Source organism: Ylistrum balloti, unplaced genomic scaffold, assembly GCF_031769215.1.
Source record: "Ylistrum balloti isolate Yb309-2 unplaced genomic scaffold, AGI_CSIRO_Ybal_v1 Utg370590, whole genome shotgun sequence".
Lineage (NCBI taxonomy): Eukaryota > Metazoa > Mollusca > Bivalvia > Pectinida > Pectinidae > Ylistrum > Ylistrum balloti.
Window position 1 is genome coordinate 282,152 of NW_026782366.1, and position 19,241 is coordinate 301,392.

Sequence of the window (19,241 nt, forward strand, 5' to 3'; positions counted from 1 at the left end):
CATGGGCCTAACTTCAATTTATCACTTCAGTTACACATTATTAAAGTAAACTCTATATATATATATATGTACACATGATAACCTCTTAGACCCCTATATATCATATGTGGAACCTTCCTTCCTTTATTGCAGAATGTTCCATGGTGGTTTGTAGTGGTGACAACATATATTACTTTAACAAAATATAAACAGAAAATGTTTGTATATTATATTTCCTGTAATGTTTTATTCTTTTGATTTATAATGTATCATATTGAAGACTTGTTGTTGGATAAATGTTGTACTTATTTTAACCATTGTTATACAATTGTATAATTGCTCTTATTTTGAGTTAAGATTCGGAGATGATAGGCAAGATTTTTTTGCACAATGGAAATAAGTAAGTACATAATTTAAAACACACACAAAAAAATATATAAAATAAAACTAATAAAAATGAATAAATAAGGAAAAAACAAAAATAACAAAAAGACGACTTGTAACTACTGTACAAAACAAACAGTGTGCGATGTAAGGCTTTAAGTGGTCAGAAATTGCTCAATTCTAAATTTGCTAGCACCTGTAACTGATGCTGTGTCCTAATACATGAGTGGTTACATGGTATTGTTTCTATCCTGTGTGTGTTACAGTACAGTAGTGTTACAAGTCATGGTCAGTCAGAATCAAATGCATGCTATAATCTGTCCAACTGCTGTACAGTTTTTCTGTGATGGTATTTTGATTCTCTTTCTACGGCTAATGTTATGATAGGCTTTGTTAAATGTTTATAGCGAATATTTATTGCTGCACAAAATGTTCATGACAATGAATTACGTTATCTATGAATGCATACTGTATGGGTATTGATATGCTCTATATATGTTGTATATGTATGTATATCTTGTTGTGACATTGTGCTTGTATGTATATCTTGTCAAGACATTGTGTTTGTATGTAAATCTTGTCTTGACACTGTGTTTGTCTGTATGTAAATCTTGTCTTGACATTGTGTATGTCGATCTGAATATGAATAATTGTCTTGACATTGTATAAGTCGGTATATATTGCTCTGCAAAAAGTATTTCAATGATTAACTATAGCTTTTCAAAGAGACATTTCTAATTAACATATTTGAAATTTCACAGAAATCATGAATTTATTAACAAGCTTCCACTCAAAACAAGATTTGTGAAATGGTTTGAAAATAATCAATATTTGTTGGGATTTTTTTTTTATAGAAATGTCACTTTGAATTCAGAAATGATTGATAGCATGAAAACATGAACTTCAGTATTAGGGTTCTCTCCCTTCCATTAAACTTCACACAGTTTTTTTGTAGTCAAACTTTCTTGTAACTTCATAATGAAATTTTTTCTCGTCATTCAAAATTTCTTTTGTTGATTTGATTTGTTTTCAACAAAGCTTCATATTGTTTAGAATTTTGAAAAATTCAAATATCAGCTTCAGCATTTTTATTCTTGTAATACACAATTTACAGATGTGAAACTAAAACTGTTTCGATTTATTTATGTTTGTTTGTGTTTTTTAACACTACTGTATGTATCAGTATTATGGTCAGTATATCATCATATCTAGATTTTCCATCAAAAACTACTAGTGAATTATAGATTTCAAAGAACATCAAATGAGTTGTAGGTGGATTCTCTTGAGTGAATGTACTTCAGTATGCCTCCATTACACTCATAATTCAGCAATATAATTTGTAGGACTGGTTGCTCGTGTTTTCTTCTGTCGTGTTTGTTTTTGAATGTCCATCTGTAACCTATTTTGATTTTTTGAATGCATGATTTTTGCCCATTTTTTTCAGATTTCCCCCTGTTTTGGGTATTTTATTATTATTTTGGACTGTAGGAGTTATGGTTTGGTTATTTTTGTTTACAGTTCAAAATGGATCACATGGCAGAAAAGTTGGATCAATTTCTGATTACGATCCTGTAAATGAGAAATATGGTTCCATTGCTGGGCAATACTCTGGTAAGTCCTGAAAGACCTGATCATGCCAGATATGATCTACATTTTCTAAACAGACCCTTAATCCCTTGGACTCAGAATTGTCCTGTGACCTTGATTTTATGTTATCTCAATTTTGTCTGTCAACCCGGATGTGGTGTTTCAGCCTTCAAATTTAGCAATTCCTCCTCGAAAGATCTTATCCTAAAAGTTGCCCTAAAACCTTGACGAATTCCTTTGTCTTGAAGTTGTCCCTCCTCTGTGAAATATCTCTTTAAAGATCAAAGTATAATCAATTTCTCATCCTAAAAAAATGTTGGATAAAAAAATCCTGCAACTTTGATATTGTTTCATTCTCGTCAGTTAATGTTGAAATGCTGTACACTATATATACTTTGATGTAGTCCTTCAGGTATATCCCAGAACTTAATTACATCATTGGATGGTCTTAATTATCAAATCTCTAATACCATGGTTTTACAGAGATATGTAAATGATGGATATGTCCTAGGTTACATGACAAATATATCCAGATGTTGTGAAATTTGAACTAAGGATCTACCTAAAACATTTCCATAGAGTTTCATATCTTGGATCAGAAAAAATCTGTGCAATCTGAATAAGTATTTAATTGTCATGATCCATTGACCATGTTTGACTGAAACTAGGAGCATGGAACCCAGAACCCATGCTTGTTGTAGGAAATCAAGTTGAAAAAAAATGTTCCTTTATATGGTAGTGATAAATAGGAGGCCAAGTGTTCTGACGTTTAGCATTGACATTGGACTTTACTAAAAAATATATATCATACATTGCTAGACTTAAAAGGCTTCATTGATATATGCTACACATATGCTATTCCACTGTAAAAGGTGCAATCATATGATAGGTCATCGCTAGATTCACCATTCATATATTACACTCATTTAGTGGCTTATTAAAGCTCATGATTACTGTTATCACTCTGTTAAGTCAAGCTTCAGCTTGCCAGGCATCTGAAGAAATTCAACAGCATCTTATTGTGTAGACTTACAATTATTGAATCATCTTATTGAAGGTAGGTCTGTATGAAAGTTATCAATCCCTCAGTTATACACGAAAGTTATCACTACTAGACTTTGTCCCCTCAGTTATACATGAAAGTCATCAGTACTAGACTTTCTCCCTTCAGTTATACATGAAAGTTATCAATACTAGACTTTCTCCCCTCTAATACACAGAAGTTATCAATACTAGACTTTCTCCCCTCAGTTATACACGAAAGTCATCAATACTAGACTTTCTCCCCTCAGTTATACATGAAAGTCATCAATACTAGACTTTCTCCCTTCAGTAATACATGAAAGTCATCAATACTAGACTTTCTCCCCTCAGTAATACATGAAAGTCATCAATACTAGACTTTCTCCCCTCAGTAATACACGAGAGTCATCAATACTAGACTTTCTCCCCTCAGTAATACACGAGAGTCATCAATACTAGACTTTCTCCCCTCAGTCATAGATACATTGATACATCTATTTTAAGGCAACATCACAATAACCATTTGTTCAGGTATTCAATTGAGGAAGATTTATCTTGTACTCAGAGGAAGAATGTTAAGTGATCCTAACCAATGACACACAAGATATTTATTTAAAATAAGATATGTAATTAGTATACATTGATAATCTGGCAGTGGTTATTAACTATCGATCAGCTAGAAAAGGCAAGTTATCAACTTCTAAGAAAAATTAAATCAATGTGGCCAAACTTTAAAAATGAAAAACATGGTATTTTATTGTAACTGCTCCAACATTGTCAGGGCACCAACAACCACAACAACTTCCTCCTCCACCACAACAGGAAGACCCTATTCCTCAATACAACCCTGTTGAGGTACTCCCTGGTAAGTTGGTTTACAGCAGGTATACAATTGTATTTGCTTTCCACTGACAATTATTTCTGCCCTCTTCTCTTACATGTCCACATCTGGTCTATGATCTTAGTGCTTTAGCTTGCGGTAGAAATTTTGAAGTGAAATAATTTTCAACATCGATTATAAACATTTGAATTATATGCTTTGTCGTAACTTCTGTAAAGTGCTGTAGTGAAGTGAGGATATGAAATTAATTCTGCTTTAAATTTTTTTTTTTTTTTTTTACATGAGAGAAGTGTATTTCTGCTTTTTGATAACACCTGCTAGTCTGAATAATAGTTGTAGTGAAATTTTAACACCATTGTATTATAATGCTGGAGTTGTCAACACTTTTCCGCCAACTTTTAAGAAAAAAGCTGCAGATAATGGAACAGTAAAATGAGACTGGAAAAGGAAAAGAAATTTGCAAAATTTGTAGTGAACCATTATCGTTTTTGTTCATACTACCAGCTGTGCCTTCTCCATTGTAGAAGAACTTGTTAAAACTTCTTTGACACACCACTTGAAAAATGTGAAATCTTTTTTGCTAATTCTTACAGAAAGAATTAAAAATTTCATATATTTTTTATAATTAGAAATATGAAATAATTCTTAAATAAATCAAATGTTTATATACAGGATTTCTTCAGCAGGGATTAAACTTGTGCAGAAAATAAATTTACAAGGAACATTTTCCTATTGAACACTGCTATATCAATATTGTACACAGCTAATCAAGGCAAATCATACCCTGTAACTTGAGAGTTTTACTATTCCTGCATTGAAAACCCTGTAGATATATATATATATAACTCCTCTACATTCCCATGTACTACAAAATTCCACATTTTCTAGTTCTCGAAACATATCATTCTCCTATGCACAATACCACCTATTATTCTTCCTTTATACATATACAGCCATAATAGATTATTTTATCCATTTCATATTTATTTATGCTATTAAAGTACAATGTATAATGTATGGAGATAAAAATTTGATGCAACATCCAATGGAAAACTTAAATGATTGAAAGCAAATATTGATACAATATATGAACATGTTTTATATATAGATAGAAAGTTCCACATTTCTGTATCTGTTTCTCTCGGTAAGGTAAAGCTACTTTTGTAGATTATACAAGCTGATTCATTTGAATGCTCGATAACCCAGAAAATCAGTACATATATTACATAAAGACAACTTAACATTTACAAATTCTGTTTCTCACACAACTTTATTAAAGTAGTTTGTGATCATGATCACTTCAGCTGTTATTATGAAAAAAGCACTGTTGTGCAGGTAATTCTCATTTTAAATTAGAAGAAGACCCTATTACTAACACCCCTTCTGTTACAATGGATGAGGAAATTCCCACAACTACCACCCCATCCATCACAACTGATGAGGAACAAGTTAGTACCACTCCCACTGTCCCTCCTGTCCCTGAAGACAGTGTTGACACTGAGAAAGATGCGATTAGTGCTCAAGAAGAGGATCCGAGTGAGTAGGCTGTCCACTTGGACAACTGAATACCTGGTATATGCAAGTCTCTACTCCCATACATATCAACATTATCCCTCTCTTCTCATCAATGTATTTGTCAGTTGTCATGCCAAAGTCAATGGGGATATGAACTGATTAAATACATGGATAGATTCTACCTCTTGAGTTTGGTAGATTGAGTACATGACTTGGCATGAGGATATCTATCTATACAAAAGATTAGCATGAACTAAAACATCATAAAAACAAATAATTGACCGATAAAAATCCTCAGTGTATTTTCTGTTTCAACTTTTCCTGATTAATCTACAATATTTATACTCAAATTTCTATTCCTGGTGTATATCCATTAGTACTGTTGATGTTTCAACATTTATATCACCTGGTAAATGAGGTTGTATGCTGTACAATTATTGTAAAATACAATATTGCCAAAGGCTTTGAAAGATTTTTCCTACAGCAGAATGTTTTAAAATTGGTAATGATTTCTTCTAAAGCAGAATTGAGAATTTGGTAAGGTCAGATGAAATCAGTTTATACTAAACCTAGGTGAATTTGTTATTGCACATCAAGATGTAAGATAGTCTGATGGGTAGTTTTAAGTTCAAACTTAATGTTTGCAAAGAAATTGAATAACAGGGTAGATTTTAGAGTTGTAATAATAGATGATGATTCTGCGTGAAGATCAGTTGTAAATTCAATACATGTACAATTAGCTGTTTGCCCACATTCTATTAAAGAAATGGAAATTCATTTTGCCACACCTGTAATGATGACCAAAACACCCACCAATCTACCAATGTATACCTCTCCACCAACTGTGGATAATGATATACCTCCAGCGTATGACCCTCCTCCTCCTCCAACTGAGGACAGTTTCACTCCATCGGATGACTTCAAATTACCAGCTTCTTCCGACAACGTGACAGGGAGTTGTGAGTTAGTCTTACAGTCTCCTTAGATGCCGCTGCACTTAGCCCTGGATTTCTGTTATCCACTGCAGATCAACACCACTGCAAATCCAATGACGTCTAACTACAGATTCACTAATGACATCAGTCTACCATTTTATAGTTGCACCACTAATACATATAATTTTATTATAGAAGTATTTGCACTGTTGTTGTCATACTTCAATTTTCTATCGATGATTTTGTCGAACTTCCAACCCACGCTTTCCCACTGCAAACACTGCAGCCTTACAGTAGAGGATCACTACTGTACCATCTCTACCACATCACAAACATCTTATACTTCATTTGATTACGTATTGTATTAAGTTTAACTTCTAACGATGGAAGTTTTTTTTAGCATAAAACATTTATGATGTAATCAACTTGAGCAGCCTGGGGCGAGCATCAGGAAATTTTCATATATGTTTTCTATTGCTTACACAGTTTCACCTACAGATCCTTGGTATATAATATTATTTGTCAACTCTCCCTCTCTGCTCCCAATAATTACCGGTATGATGTAAGGCTGTCTTCAACACTCATTTGTCAGTCAATTGACACTGTTCTTACTGTTTAAATAATAGATGGTGACGCTGCCACTGCCCACTTCTTTTACATGTGAACAAATCTTTATAGATAAGTGTTTAACAATATAAAGCCATACCATTTTTATTGCCAATATCTTGATTATTTTTGTTTGTTTTAATTTGAAGATAGTGAAAATACATCATTTGTATTTAGATGTCGTAACATTGTTTAATTTATGTGGATATTATTCATATTTTCAAGTTTTGTTTTCAGGTGTATGACAATTTGTTTTGTTTTTTTATTATAAAATAATCTTTGCATTTGAATTCTTTGAATATTTACTGCATGTAGTGTTCTACTGTTCCCTTTATATCTGCTTCTCCGTAAAACTGCACTTGAATCTGAACCATGTCATACCACAATGCATTCTGACTGGACCATTGTGTTCAGTGCTTCCAGAGCTGTACATATGTTACTACCATGAACTTAAACACCTGCACATAGTCAGCAAACTACACAGTAGAGAAATGTGTTCAGCTGAAGAACACCACAATAGTAAACTTTGTTTACAAATACACCTTGTGTTTTAGGATAGTATAGATCATAAATGCACTTAGGTTGATGTAGTAATATTGCATGCCATGTTAGCTTATTTTGTTTGATTTAAATGTATTTTAAGTGTTTGGAGGTAAGTTCAAAGAAATACAGCACAGAGTGATATATTTAACGGGTTATTCTCATCACTGGTGTCATAATGCTGTCCTGTGGTTTCAGGATTATCAAATCTAATATTGATGTCTGTACTCACTTTCCTGTTGTCTTCTCTAGCTCAACCCCAGCAAGCGCGTCAACCTGCATATCAGCCACCACAGCAACAACAACAGCAGCCATACCGACCACCTGGTCAACCCCAAAGAAACCAGGTAATAACAAATATATAATTAACTTAGGAACTATACTGAACCCTAGTTGTCCATAAAAACCTAAATACTCACAGGAGTCATACAAACTCGGGGTCAAAATTTAAGAAACTTTGTCAAATCATTGAAAACAAAGACTCCTTTGCTTGACCTTAAACCAAATTTGCTTTGTGTTGATTTGATGAAAGCTTCAGCAACTAAGTCCGTTGTAATTCATGAAGATATAGAAATGTAGTGCTTATACATGTTGTTTACAATAATAGTTAAATTAAAAGCAGAATTAAATCTTTTGTTAAATAAACAGCTTTTGAATTTGTTATGGTAAAAATGAAGTTGTAATTCAAAGGCTCTCTGATTGACTATCCTGGCCTGGCAGCGGTGATAATAGGAGTAAAACAGGCAGCAGCAGGCGATAGATATTAAGATATTTATACTCCTGATCAGAGACATTTAATCTGGGTTGTCTCAAGGACTAATACATACTAAATAAATTCTTTGGTCCCTACAGGTGAAATATGTAGCCCTGTATGACTACACTGCAGCGGACGACGACGAAGTCTCTTTCCGTGAGGAGGATTTCATCATCAACTGTGAAATTATTGATCCAGGATGGATGGAGGGTACAGTGGAGCGGACAGGTCAACGTGGCATGCTCCCCTCAAATTATGTGGAAAAGACCTCAAGCTAAAATCAAATGTACCTCTTGTTTCTATTGTTCCCTTTTCACTATGCTTTAGTCTCTGTTCTGTCAATCTAAAACTGTCTGGAGGAAAAAAAAAAAAAAAAAAAAATAGAAAAAAAAATTTTTTTCTTTTTTTTTTTTTTTAATATTTTAGCATTGGTTATTACCAACTGCTCTAGATGCTATATGTACAATTTTTTTTATTCAAACTGATGTCATTTTATGTCTTATTTTATGTTATTTTGTGTATTTACATTTGCCCATCACACGTACCTACACATGACATTTGATCACTCCAAATCACATACGGGGATTGATTGTATGCTCTGTGTAGGTATATTTATTATCCTGTGATGAAGAGATGTTATTGTTTAAAAATCAATGGGTTGATTGTGCAAACAGTAGGTATAAAAATAAAAAAGGAGTTTGTCATTGATTCGATTAGACAAACAGGTTTATCTTGGAAATACTATTAATGTTATAGATAAGGAAATAAAACGGCTTTGCTGTACTGTATACGAAACAAGATTGTCCTGTATTTGCTGTTATCATCTTTGTGACATTTTTTTTTTTTTTTAAATTCTGTTTATTTTGGATGATGTTACTTAATTATCCAGATTTATTAGCACCAAACTTACAGTAAGAAAACCACATTTTATATACTTAGATATACATTAATATTTTCAAGAGGCAATGTTTATCATTATCAAATAGAGTATAGTGTATTTGGGAAATAGATAGCAAGTGTTAGGTTGTATCTGGTGTAAAGGATAAAATAAAACAAGAGGAGACAATCAATCTATCAGTCGCTCTTCATGTTGTTTAAATTAACTCAGAAGCATACTTCCAAAGATCATAAATTGTTCTCATTAGGAAATCTATTGCATCATCAGGCCGTTTTTCTCTGTTTAATGTTTTTGCATCAGGGTGGTAGTAGGGATGTATAGAGATACCAAACAAAACGTTTAAAAAATTAGATCTATTTTAGGTAGTTTAGGATACCAAAGAAAGCTTGTAGAATTCAGATTCCTTTTAGGTATGTGTGTTTATTGTGAAACAATCAGATCTGTAGAACTGAATTCATCTGTTGAGTTAATTGAAGTAGATATTGAATAAGTGAAATAGTGAAATAGAGCTGTTGCAATAGATCTGGTACAGAAAGGAGTATAGCAGAGAAAGAGAAATACTCCACTATCTCTTACCCAGAGAGTTTCAAAAGAGTTCTCTTTATCAGAGGTGGTTAAAAGCCTTTCAAAGGTGGTTGGCTATTCTATCAGGTCAAGAGTGTTTTGGAGATGAGTTCAAAATGATCAAAGCTATAGCAGAAATCTTCTCTAAGCGCCATTTGTTAAGTTTCCTAATTGATCCAATTTCCAAGGAACACCTTCACCTCCAAGCTCCCTCTGGGTTACACAATGAAGTATGATATTCTAGCAACTACTGACTGATATCTATAGGGTCAGCACTGTAACGGTCACTGATAGGTATTGCAGGTTCCAATATTTATCTTATGTTTTATTTTTTTCACAATTTTATTGTAAACTACAGGTTTTAATGTTTTATTTTACACATTTGTATATTTCCTTTTTAGCATATTTGGATACCATGTAATATTGCATATTTAGTGAGCTGTGTTACATTCTGATGTGCTATTTTATCCCAAAGTCAGTGACATACAGAAGTTGCAGGTGTTTCATTTGCAGATATTTGACTAAGGTTTAAAAAGAAAATATTTATAGATAAATCCAAATTAAAGTTGTGGCTCATCAATGATGTCATATTTGATGTTTAAGAAAGTAATATAACATATCTGTATGAAATGACTTATCAGTTTTCAGTTGTATCTTGTGCTGGTTTGTATCAAATATATCATTGTTTTGCAAATCGTTGTAGAAGATTTTTTTTGTCATGCAACTTTGTATTGATATTTGTCGCTTTCATTTGACATCAAATACATTACAGATGAGAATAATTGATCTTGTCTCGTTACTACACAAGCCTAAACAGAAACAAATTCTGTTACATTTTCCACTGAAATGGAATTGTCGTTCTAGAGAGGATGAGTGGTTGCTTAGGCTGTGGCATATCAGACTTGTGTGTCTGTATACAGGACAGGGACAAACATATTGATATGTATAGTAGACTATTGTAAATAGATTTGTGGTTGAATTTTGAAAAATTTAAGTCTGTTACTGCTGAAGCTTAAAGCTGTATGTATAGAACTTGCTTCAGGTTTAGTGTAATTCTCAGAGATAATATAGATCAGCTTGGAGATGTGTCCACCTCACGTGCTGGTCTCTGTGTCATAAGGTCACTTGTCTTCAGACTGCCCTGTTAGTGGTGGCCGAAGCATGCTGTTGGTTACCAGTCTGTAAATATGCTTCTTAAATAGGTTTGGCTTTTCAGAATTTTTTTCAAATTAGAATAAAAATAGTAAAAATACAGCTAGACATTTTCAAGGTATTTGCATGTGATTCAGTTTTGCAGACAGAATCTTAAGTAATTTCACTTTTTTTCTCTCTTTAAAGATAAACTTTGACGTAGTGAAGAAGTTGATGATCAGTCTTTCAAACAATCTGATCAGTCCAATTTGAAATTTTTAGGTAATTTGCAAAAAAAATATCAGTTTACTTGAGTCTCTGTAACTTAGCTCCAATTTTCAGTGGGTAATAATTATGCAAGATTATACAAAACAACATTAAATTTTACACAGTGAACGAATCATGACCTCTTGTTTCCTATTGCGATGAGAATGATAAGTATTACAGGTTGAAGTAACAATAAATAGTGGTATACAGAAGTAAACTTCATTATGTGTTCATGATTTATTTGCCATTTTGAATAGTGCAGGTATTTTAGATGTCATTGTCAGTTGAAGGAACATTGGTGTTTACCGATGTGTGTATAAATGTTTGAAAACAATATTTATTGAAGGGCTTGTTACTATATGTAGTTACATATGTCCTTGTATTTTTGAAAACTACTTTAGTCTAGAAAGTATCCTGTAATACCTGGCAGTAATTTGCCTTGTAACTGTACAAGATTTGATAGATATTTGCATAGGTACAATGTATACACTCCATTTTCCTTCAGCTTGTCTCTTTTATATTAAGATTTCACCTAGACTACAGAAAGCACACCATTTTACTCAACTATAGACTGGGATTGAATCCAAATCAAGGTGCAATGAAGTCAGCAAGTTTTATACTTGTAATTTACATATTTCCTAAATATTACTGCTCACATGAAACTCCCAAGACTAATTTTCACATTTCCTAAATATTACTGCTCACATGAAACTCAAAGTCTAATATTCACATTTCCTAAATATTACTGCTCACATGAAACTCAAAGACTACTTACTGTGTATACATTTCATATGCACTTTATCAATGTACTGAGGAGAATTTTGTAAAAGTCATCTAAATCGGGTTGAAAATTGTGTTTGAATTTATCATTCATTGTAACCACATTTACAGTTATTTATCACTGATATTTTGTATGGTAAAACTTGGCACTCTCTTAGAAATACTTGTTTACTTTATATGGGAAAATGGTATATCAAGCGTTAAGAGACAGATTTGTTTATGACTGAAAATTCTAATCATCTTCTCTCTAAAGAAATCGGAGTAAACATGAAAATATCTTGTACTCCATTCTACATATTACTTTAAAATAGAAGAACCAATGAGATTCTGCCGCTAGTATGCCAGTATAAGGTAAACAAGTGATTATAAGAAGTGGACATTATTATTACTCAGAACATTGTCTAGAGTGTTTACCAGTAGCACGGATGGGAGAGAGCTCATGGGGATATCTATAACAGTAGATCAAATTGTATTATATGTAGGCAAATGCTGCCAGTATTCAGTAAACTATTTTATTGTTACATATACTTGTATTTTGTCTTCTTTTATCATCATCAGATAACTACTGCATAGATCTTTCTCAAATTTAATGTGTAGTTCCTCCTTGATCTACAGTTGTGCCCCCCTTTGATTTTTCAACTGATCAGGAAAACAAAATGGCTTCCAGCTTACCATCTTGGATTTGGCAGTTAAAGATTATTATAACCTCCCCATCCTCCCTCCCTGCCTGCAACTAGGTTTGGGGATGGATGGGTATAATGGATTCACCCTGTCTAACTGTCCACATGTCTGTCCGGAATAGTGTCAAGTAGATCTAATAAAGTACTGATGCAATATTGCTTAAACTTGGCATGTTACATCCCTATGATATATAGATATGCCTTTTTCACTTTTCATTTGAACTTAATCAAATTCTACAGATAATTATTGTCTCAAATTTGACATATAAAACCATGAAATTAAGTTGAGAATTGGTATAAAATGTTTATGGGGATGACAAATACAGCGATACCATTTTTGAAAAAAAAAACGTTGTTGCCATGGTGACCAAATGAAGAAAGACCTCATGGAATCTTGAAGGGGCAACCCCTCCATAAATCTTGTTGATTGGGGAGTAGAACGGGGATTAGTCTACCATCCTGACAACAGTTCTAATAATGGCTATTTCTACAAAGGACCAATGTTCAAATTTATCAGCGTTAAGAGGAAGAACATAGAAAAGAAGGTGAAAGATCCAACGTTCAAAGAACAAATAAAAATCAAACAATGGTTGGCGCCAAGATTCCTCTGGGATCTCTTGTAATTCAGGAGTCACAGAATGATCACTCTCTAGGTTCCAAGAGTTATAATGTAGTGGGTAATTCTGAGGACATTTTATTTCTGATAAACAAAATTTACTCCAGTATACACTTCATTGTCGTAAAGCATAGCATGGTAACCTAGAAGACACGGCTTTGTATGAAGTTGACAATGTAGTAGAAATTGGCTTTAAAATATTAGGACAATTATAGAACTAGTGCATCTTGTTGATGAAAGCATGTGATTGAGATACCAACGTTTTGAGTTCCAAGTATGATAGGAAGTAACAAGATTGCAGGTGTTGAAATACAATGCAAATTGGCAGTGACGGTAATTAAGCCATTTGTGCAATCGCATCTTCTATTGACATTACCAACCTGAAGAAAATGTTTCGAAATAGACGAATTCCTAAATATTTGAAATAAAATAACTGTTCAAACACTGAATCTGTTGGATTAAATCATAAATAGATGCGAAGTTAAGATTAGGGATTCGAACAATATCGGTAAGTTGTCGGTCCATCGAAGTTACAAACATTTAATAAAAATGACTTGTGTTCAAGAGTTCGCAGGGAGATATTGTTTTTAATATTTTATTTGTGTGAAATACTGGGCCTCGAATACTTCAATGATGAGGCGTCTTGTCGTCAGCGCCAAAATCGTTTGTAGTGGACATCTCGTCCAGGGAGTTGTGCGTCGCTACATATTGATGTGTATATAAAATACTGAATAAGACACCAAACATATTAAGAACAAACAATCTTGAATCATCTCTATGATAAATATAATCTTTATAGTAAAGCCGTCTAGCCGACATAATATCGACATATAAACGTAATCAAATGAACAGATTTGATCTCGCTTGATGAAAGACATGATGTCATTTGTGTTGAAATGTTAAACACGTTTTTGGTAATAAATGAATGACACAATATTAATGTATATGGACCGTTAAACGCTAATAGGGACTTTCATATAAAAAATTAGTTGTACTATAACTTTTGTGTTTACCAAAACGGCGTAAAATTATTTTATAAGTAACTTTTGCTTTCATTATCTTCCGTTGATGGCCTTGTTGTACTATGATAGCGTTTCTCTACTGTCCGCTTTACGATACCAAAACTACTTTCCGTCATTTTCCTCTCTCTTAAGTATTCATACCAATGCCAAATTTACCACTATCTTTCTAGATTGTAATTCGATAACAATAATCACAAAGACTTCAATCAATTTATTTCTTACAATTTATTCCAAAAATATAAAACGTAAATTGTGTTCGTTAACAATAGTATGAATGATAATGAATTTGGCAAATTGGAAACCTTGTCATAAGCAAATGTCATACGCTGCTTTTGTTTTTTGGAAAAAAAGGTAATAAATGTACGTTAGAGTTCATCGTGTGTGTCTGGGTACTTTATGCCATATACTCCACTTAGACCATACCAAACATTATGTGGCTGTTTGGTAAAATATGCTTGCATATTTCTAATAATTTCTTTTCGCGCCACGACAAAATCTTTATTTCTAATAGCGGACTCGTAAAAATGTATAGTCTGCTTTGAAATTATTTCAAATGGGGTTGGTGTCCAGTTTAACAAATCTTTTGCTTTCCCAGAATCAATAGAGCCAAGCTTCACGGAAGGGAACAAGTAAATTGCATCGGCGCTATCATTTACAGGGATGGGAATGTTTTCTATACCAAGCTGTCTTTTCATCAGCTCCAACACCTCTTGCAGGGTGGGCGTTTCATCTGTACCAAGATTGTACGCATTGTCAAATTTTTCAAGCCCGCATTCAGTAAGCTGTACTATCAAATCAGCCACGTCAAGAGAATAAACAAAACTTAGTTTATGATTCAAGAGAAACTTTGGAATTGAAATCTGTCGTTCAAGATAGCCCGAAAGTTTAAGCCACATTTGATACATCCACCAACGGTACGTATTATCTCTAGGTCCAATCACGTCCGGCAGTCGTAACAAAACATAAGGGACTCCGCCTTTCTCTCTTTGTCGGACAAGCACCTCTTCACATTCTAATTTTCTATGGCCGTAGTCATCCTTGCCAGCCATCAATAACCTTTCTTCAGTATTAAACGGACGGACGGCGTCACTTTCCAGACTTGGATTGGAATGGTTCTTTTGGCAGACCTCGTATACGGAATCTGAGCTGATGTAGATATACCGACCTATTCTACTTTTCAGTAAGTCTAGTACATCTTCAACTGCTTCTGAGTGGTACGCACTAAAATCAATAACCACATCAAAATATACAGCGTCTTTAAATCGGCGTAAATCTTCACAGTGACGTAATTGACGTTGCCGGTCACAAGTTAAGTGAATGACGAATGGCTTCACGGTGGACTTGGAATCCCAGTACCAGTTACCACGATTTACCAGTACAAGATTATCTCCCCTTGCAATCAATCTCTCTGACGTCGCAGCCCCAATGAATCCATTTCCTCCTAGTACAAGAATATTTTTAGGATCATGTGCTTCTGTTGTTGAAAAAAGCCAGCCAATTGCCACGATCACCTTCCACCACTCCATGGTAAAGTTTCAATGATCCGAATCTGTTACTCCCGTCCCTACAAACATGACAAACGAATCAGTAACATTTCATAATCCTATCTGATCATGTTGATTTCAAATTAATTAATGACCAATGTTTAGAAAATGGAAGAAATTATTACATTCAACAATATCCACTTGAGACTGCGGGTGACAGTAGGTTACGTCATACCGAATTATGATTATGAACTGTCTCATATTTTTATTATTTTATGTTTTCGCTTTGTAAAATCTTTTAAACTTGATCGTGTAATAGATACACACGCATTGCCGCAAGTCAGTGAACAGAAGTATTGTTATATATGTTGGCCGCCATGTTTAACGTCAATATGAAAAGTGAAGCAAGTATGGCGGTTTCCCAAGTTTTGAATGCGGTGGTTTTTTTTAAATATATGAATGATGGATATATGATGACGTAATCAACGGACAACGGAGGGGGCAGTTACCACAAAGTCTCCTACTACTTATGTTGTACTGAAATTATTGACAGCATCAGTCCTAAACTATTATGGAGTGCTAGACTGTCTGGCGATGTCAAAACATTGTATAGACGGACTTAATCTCAACTTCATACGGACTATAGATTTAGTAGTAAGATATAGGATCAAACGAGTCTTGGGATTTCTTGTGATCCCCAGCCTCTTGGCAACGAGTGTTTCATAATTCTCATGTCCAAAGGAAACCTCATTACCTGCGACATTTCTGCACGTATTCGTGAAAACAGCCTTGAATTGGACTGACAAAATCTAAATTAGCGATATTCGAACTTTATATCTCTTTCTTTGGTGACATCACAATGTATATGACGTCCCGAAACAATGACGTCACAAAGGCAACAACGGGAATCTTCAGATAATCACGTAATTTATGCTAGTGTAGAAGTTGAGAGTACAAGTCGCATTGCTAGCTTCGGGTAGCGAGACTATCCTCCAAGTAGAGCGGTAGAGTATCCGTTTAGAGACTGAAGGATAGCTAGTTCGAACCCTATCGGTGGTGTAGTGTTTATCATTATTCCTTCCTGTTACAGATTTGATGCCGTCAAGGGTAGAAGCTAGAGGAGATTGAGATGCTTCCTAGGCGATATTGAAGCGTCTTCGTGCTAAAAGAGTTTGTTAATGGAGAGTTTAGAAGTTGAAAGATTACTAGCTTCCGCTAGCGTGAATTTCTCTTTAGCCGGGCAGTAGAGTGACCGACTAGAAACTGCAGGATTGCTCATTCGAAGCCCGACAGGGCTTATTCATTACTCATTCCCTTTACACTGTAGTATATGTTAGACCTCTTGGAAATGATAGACCACGGGGCACGTGTTACAACATTTATGAAATGGGACGTCGGATGTAGAGTGATAAAACTGATTCACTGAGGTACATATACACCTGTGGTTGGTTTGACGTCGTTTTCAGATCGGCATAAGTCTCAGATCTTCCTGGTTCGAAAATCAGGGGTGCGATCCGACATATTTAAAATACCTCCGAATACTACCGAGCCCCTGTGCATACACAACAGACACGTATAATATACAGATATATAGACACTAATATACACGTAGACACAGACAATTTGTCTGTATATATTTTATAGCAGAATATTCCTTCTCATAATTTATGTCTACGTAACAGGTAAGTCTTTTCTCCTGAACAATGTTATAAATGGACTCACCATTTCAACATCCGTGTAAACATCTCAGCTCGGAACTGACGTGCTAGTGAGCGGTGTCAGATATCAAGAGGCACTCGGAGGGGTTCACAATAACATGTATGTATGGTTGCTGGCGATTTATCTATGCAAGTCTATTCTAAATGTATGAAGCCCACTTCTCGAAGCCCACACCCCTCCTATTATATACATCAATATCTCATTAATTATATAACTTTAAAAGTGTATTCAAATTTGTTCTTCTTGACCAACAAATCGCTTGATTTAAAAGTCATGATGTCGCCATGGTGTTAAAAACAGCGAAATACTTCTTTTTCAAGAATCAAAAAGCTTAGGATCACTGTAAAATGGATCTTTAGCATGGACGTAGAATGTCCAAAGTCTATATACTTAAAATAATCGATATTGATTTTAAAATGTTGATCTTCAAATTACTGGTATGTCATAATGGCTAAGCCGGATCATATTTGACGATTGACCAGTAGCCACGTCGGATTGAGTGATGTTGTTAAACTACAATTTTCATCTATATGTCAAATGTTATCTAAAATCTTATATCCCTTCCAAATAAGCGTTTAATGCGTAGTAAATAGGCTATTCGATTAACAGGTGCCGATCAATCTGAACATCTAATGTCAAAATATTTTTCGATCAGTTTAGCAAGTTTAGCACGAAATTAAGAGTCACCTTTCGCTGAGATTCATCAGCAATAGCTTCTGAGAGACTATCAAAAGTGTGGTGACATGATATGAGTCAATACTATGTTTTCTCGTGTAGCGGTGGTGTCGGTCATTTTGTTATCACGATACTCACCAACATCAGACCACGTGATTCCCGACCGTGTATTCAAACTCGTTTCGTTGATATCGAGATATATGTTATGATATCAGACAGTGGATACTTTCTCAAGTATGTGTTGTTTCGTATTTTAAACATATACATTGTACATCAAAAATGATGATGACACGCCCAGCCCGAGGCAGTTGTACTACGGAAGGACGTCGATCTGTAATGGGTTCTAGATTTCTCCTGCACTATTTTTGAAATGTTATTCAGCTTAATATTCTGTTCTAACCAATAAGAAGCGAAAATTGATATAAATTATTGAATAAATTACTTATTCTAGTTTGTATTATCATTCCAAGGCTGTGAAGGGTTAAACTACAACCAAATAAAGCTAAGCACGATATTATTTCAAGCTGGGTCATCTTTCCAACGTTGAAAAATCAGTTGAACTGTTTTTTCTTTTTTGTAATTAATTTACATCAATTATTTCTATTTTGCTCAAACGTCGCTTTCTTTCTTATCCTTTTCCTCCACTTTCGTTGAATTTTTATTATAATTTCCTTTCATGTTTTTTTTTATTTCGTTCTATTGTCTGGACTGTCTTATTTTCTCCTCCTTTAGATTAATAAACATTTGCTGATTGGTTAGAAGTTACTGTTTGACAATAAATAACAACACAAAATGTCATTACTCTATTTGTTTTAATGGAATTAAACACGACAATATTGCACATTATACCTATATCATATACATCAAGGCACATCAGAAGTTATCGTTAGCATGTTTTGGCATATTCATATCTTCAATATTACGACATATATCTAGGTTCATTACTATGCAATTGTCATAGTGAATAAACAATAGTGAAAAAACAATTGTCATAGTGAATAAACAATTTTTATATTGAATAAACCAGACCTTTAATATCTTTTATTTTCAACATTGCACGACGTTTAAATTTTTACAGACAATGTTTATAACAATTCACTTCACATCTGTTCGTCACAATCATATTAACAAAGATTGAAACAAAATACTATTCTCCTAAAATTTCTGAAAACTATAATGGGTTAAAACAAGGTTATGTCAAACATTTGGGTAATTAGAATTTTGTACCAACAATTTTTAAA

At 33.9% G+C, this 19,241-nt stretch overlaps 2 protein-coding genes across 2 annotated transcripts in view; one reads left to right on the plus strand and one right to left on the minus strand.

Moving 5' to 3' along the window:
* LOC132556770 (LIM and SH3 domain protein F42H10.3-like) overlaps window positions 1-12,329 on the plus strand; it is a 59,327-nt gene extending 46,998 nt beyond the window's left edge. Inside the window, exons 9-14 of the mRNA XM_060221212.1 lie at window positions 1,882-1,974; window positions 3,755-3,853; window positions 5,150-5,350; window positions 6,094-6,288; window positions 7,663-7,757; window positions 8,263-12,329. Of these exons, the coding sequence (XP_060077195.1) occupies window positions 1,882-1,974; window positions 3,755-3,853; window positions 5,150-5,350; window positions 6,094-6,288; window positions 7,663-7,757; window positions 8,263-8,442 (863 nt within the window). The 3' untranslated portion in view covers window positions 8,443-12,329. The remainder of the gene's footprint in view (window positions 1-1,881; window positions 1,975-3,754; window positions 3,854-5,149; window positions 5,351-6,093; window positions 6,289-7,662; window positions 7,758-8,262) is intronic.
* A 2,003-nt stretch (window positions 12,330-14,332) lies between these two features.
* On the minus strand, window positions 14,333-17,368 carry LOC132556783 (uncharacterized). The gene is made up of 2 exons (XM_060221226.1): window positions 17,329-17,368; window positions 14,333-15,686 (listed from the first exon to the last, which is right to left on the minus strand). The coding sequence occupies exon 2, from the start codon at window positions 15,646-15,648 to the stop codon at window positions 14,488-14,490; it is 1,161 nt and encodes a 386-aa protein (XP_060077209.1). The 5' UTR covers window positions 15,649-15,686; window positions 17,329-17,368; the 3' UTR covers window positions 14,333-14,487.
* Between the last annotated feature and the right edge of the window lie 1,873 nt (window positions 17,369-19,241).